Raw genomic sequence first — 4,035 nt, 5'->3', positions numbered from 1 at the left:
TTAATTTTTCCTCTATGCCTCGTGACCTTAATAAAAAAGGTGAGAGGCCTACTCTTGCTTCCTGCTGCTTTTAATATTATTTTTCCTATATGCGGGGCGAAGTATAGTCACGTGTCTAATGTTACTCCATGGTAAAGCGCCAAGTATTTCCACTGGATAATTTCTCCATCTATTTGTATTGGCTTTGGCGCAACAATATTTCTTCGGGAGAAAATTATTGCCTGTGTCTTAGCGGGTATTAAATCGATCCTCCATTATTTGTACCACTCTGCTAGCTTATCTGCTACTTCTTGTAGGTGTTTTTCCGGAAATTTTATTTGAAGACAGCGGCAAATAATTGCTGCGTCATCGATGAAGAGGGAGAGCATTGTATTTACATTTTTTCCCATCTAAGGGATATCTGCCGTAAACAGGTTGAAGAGGAACGGACCCAGAACTGATCTCTGTGGGACCCTTGCAGTGATTCGTCCTTCCTTATTTAGTTCATTGCCCCACCTGGCACGGATGATGTGGTCCTCAAGATATGATTTAATTAGCTTGGTCTGCCAGCTGGAGAAACCCATCACCTGCATTTTCCGCAGGAGGCTATCATGCTACACCCTCTCGATCGCCTTGAAAATGCCAAGAAACGCCGCAGCAGAGTGCGCTTTTCTGTTGAAGCTATCTGCGATAAATTCCACTGTAGGGTGCAGCTGCTGCTCCGATACTCTACCCTCCCGTAAACCGAATTGTTCTGGTGGAAGGATACCCTTGTCATTTGATGTTTTTAGAAAACACGGCGGGATCAGCCTTTCTAGTATTTTCTCGAGACCAGAGAGGAGTGAGATTGGTCTATATTTCTCAGCTGTAAGTGGTCCTTTTCCTGGTTTTGGTATGCATACTACCAAATTAATTAAAAATAGCAATTTTCCACAAAAATAAAATTTAATGCGACCGGTTTCAATGTTACTACATCATCATCAGGTGATAGTTAAACCTCAGAGTCCAGTATATATATGATTAAAGGCAAGTAAGGGGAGGGTGGAGGAAAAGAGGGGAAGAGGGGGGAAGGTGGAAGGCAGAATGGGTGACTATGTGAGTGGGGTGGGGGGAAGAGGGTTGGGGAAGACAAGGTGCAAAGACCCTAGGAGTCCGGAGAGCGCGTCGTGGCCGAATGGAGGGGGGTGTCTCGTTGAGGGTGTCCCACGGTGCGCCGCAAAGCTCTTCGGGCCGCGGGGGAAGAGGACGGGATCGGGGGTTTTTCCCTATGGTCGTGGTCTGGGAACAAGGTATCAATACACAAATAAGCACTGAGTTGAAGGGTAAAGATTGGGATCACTGTATAGTTTTAAGGGGGCGCCCTAGCGAGGTTTTAGGGAAAGGGTGTAGGAGGGAATGTTATCACTAGCACATGCCGAATAGGGGGGGGGGTTGGATTGTCCCGCAGCGGTGAACCTTCCCTCCTCGTCCGTGAGGAAAGGGGTGGGGACTCGGGGTTTCCCACTTGTCCGGGAAAGCATGGTCTCCGTCTGCAGAGGGGGGGGGGGAAAGGAAGGAAATATCCAATGAGAAGGGGCAAGGGATCACTGGTCACATGTACGTCTTGGGAAGGTGATGGAGAGGAGGGGGGAGGGTGAAGATAAAAATTGGACTTCGTTGATCAGCTCCAAGTCCTTGCGATGTAAGATTTCCAGCTGTTCCATGGCATCCAGCTTCCTTCCTTTTTCCAAATTGTGAAGCACTTTGAATTCGAAATTGCTGAAATGGTTAGAATCGAGAAGATGTTTGGCAAATAAAGAGTTGGTATGACCTGTTATGTAGCCTTTCCTATGTTCCCCGATACGTGTCGAAAAACTCCTGCCAGTCTGACCAATGTAAATGGCCCCACAATCACACCGAATTTCATATACACCACTTTTGGTGTTGCAGTCTATAGGATCTTTGTTTGAGCATAGGGCTTTATATAGAGTATTGGGGGTATAAAAAGAAATGCGGAATTTGTCTTTGGGAAACCTGTTCGCGATTTTATATGACACAGAGTTATGGAATGGAAGTTTGCACCATTTGCGCTCAGAGACTGTAGTGACTGCAAGGGAGATGTTTAATTTCAGGGTCTGTTTCTTAAGTTTTTTCTTCAGTATATTATCAATTATGCGGACATGGTAACCGTTCTTAAAGGCTATGTGCTTGATCGTATTGAGCTCTCGTTCGAAGTTGGATTTGGACAAGGGGATACTGATTAATCTGTGGATCATGGAATTGAAGCTGGCTAGTTTGTGGGTGAAGGGATGGCAGGAGTCTGAGGGTATCACTTGGTCTGTATACGTGGGTTTCCGAAATATTGAAAAATGATGTGTGCTTCTTTTTATTTCAATAGTGAGATCCAGGAAATTGATTTTATGGTCCACTGCTTATTTGTGTATTGATACCTTGTTCCCAGACCACGACCATAGGGAAAAACCCCCGATCCCGTCCTCTTCCCCCGCGGCCCGAAGAGCTTTGCGGCGCACCGTGGGACACCCTCAACGAGACACCCCCCTCCATTCGGCCACGACGCGCTCTCCGGACTCCTAGGGTCTTTGCACCTTGTCTTCCCCAACCCTCTTCCCCCCACCCCACTCACATAGTCACCCATTCTGCCTTCCACCTTCCCCCCTCTTCCCCTCTTTTCCTCCACCCTCCCCTTACTTGCCTTTAATCATATATATACTGGACTCTGAGGTTTAACTATCACCTGATGATGATGTAGTAACATTGAAACCGGTCGCATTAAATTTTATTTTTGTGGAAAATTGCTATTTTTAATTAATCATGATATTCCACCATATCACGCCTGAAACGTCTCTTTTTATTCGTAATGCTAGCATGGCAATCCAGGCAAAGTTATTTCTCAAATTGTCCGTTCAGTGCCGAATAGCGTCCTTAAACATTTACTTTAATAGCAAGTGCATCGAATACGGAGTAACCCCTAAGTACATATCCATCAAGGCTATCTCATCTTCTACAGCAGCTCAACGCGCAGTCTCCATTGCGGAAAAGGTGTGGATCCGGACGGAGCTAAAAACGTGGTACAGGAAACGGGATTCCTTGTATTACTATTTGTACCACCTCCATGCAGAACTCAGCCACAAACTGCATCCCGTCGAATTTAGTGTCCTCGATGATCGTGTGAGGTCCCTCGCAGTGGCAGTTGCTGATAAAAAACGTGCAGTGATTAACCATAAGCTCCTTCGGCTCACTAGTGTTAGCCAAGAGTCTTCCGTCAGTGATCCATCCCCCCAAATTCATTGTGAACACCAATTCGCCACGAGAGTTGTAAATCTATCCAAGTGTGAAATTTCCCCTGACGTTCTTTCACTCCTTAATAAGGGACTGAAATTTGCACCGGCCATCCCGATTTCTTCCAAAGGTTATAAAAACTTGGCAACGGACTGCGAAGTTGCTCTATCCAATCAACCCCGTGGTATCAAGCATCTGGTCGCCGATACCATAATAACAGACATAAAGAACCACTCCATCCCTGCCCGAAGATCATCCGAAGGTGTGATCTTAAAGTCACTCCGAGATTTGAAGGCAGAAAACCAACTAGTGCTCAGTAAAGCTGACAAGGGAAACTGCACTGTCATCCTAGATAGGGACGATTATACCAGTAAGTGCCTAAAGTTCATATCCGCCAACGCCTTTGATGTACTCCCGAAAGATCCTACTCCCAATTATCAAAAGCGTGTCAAAGAGGCCATCGCTTCCTGCGTCCACATATTCAACGATAAAGAAAAATTCTTCTTAACCACCATGAACCCTTTACCCCCAAGACTTTATGGTCTACCTAAACTACATAAAAAAGACGTGCCCATTAGACCAGTCGTATCTAGTGTCAGTGCTCCAGTGCAAAAATTAGCAGCAAAATTAAACTCGATCTATCGACAACTCTCAGGCTTCAAACCCAGATTCTCAATAGAAAACTCCATTTCCTTAACTGAACGTCTTCTGCCCTTCACCTTACCACCCAACGCTAAGCTAGTATCGTTTGACGTGTGTAGTCTCTTTACTTCCATT

General features: G+C 45.6%; 1 protein-coding gene across 1 annotated transcript; it reads left to right on the top strand.

The window, feature by feature from the left end:
* Window positions 1–2,844: 2,844 nt before the first annotated feature.
* On the top strand, window positions 2,845–3,628 carry LOC139689640 (uncharacterized; the record flags this gene model as incomplete). The annotated part of the gene is made up of 1 exon (XM_071586819.1): window positions 2,845–3,628. A coding segment is annotated over exon 1 (784 nt), but the record flags the coding sequence as incomplete, so codon positions are not given.
* Between the last annotated feature and the right edge of the window lie 407 nt (window positions 3,629–4,035).

Source organism: Hetaerina americana, unplaced genomic scaffold (genome assembly GCF_022747635.1).
Source record: "Hetaerina americana unplaced genomic scaffold, ioHetAmer1.1.p SCAF_262, whole genome shotgun sequence".
NCBI lineage: Eukaryota > Metazoa > Arthropoda > Insecta > Odonata > Calopterygidae > Hetaerina > Hetaerina americana.
The sequence above is the reverse complement of the archived record's forward strand: the minus strand, read 5'-3'. Positions and strand labels throughout refer to the sequence as shown.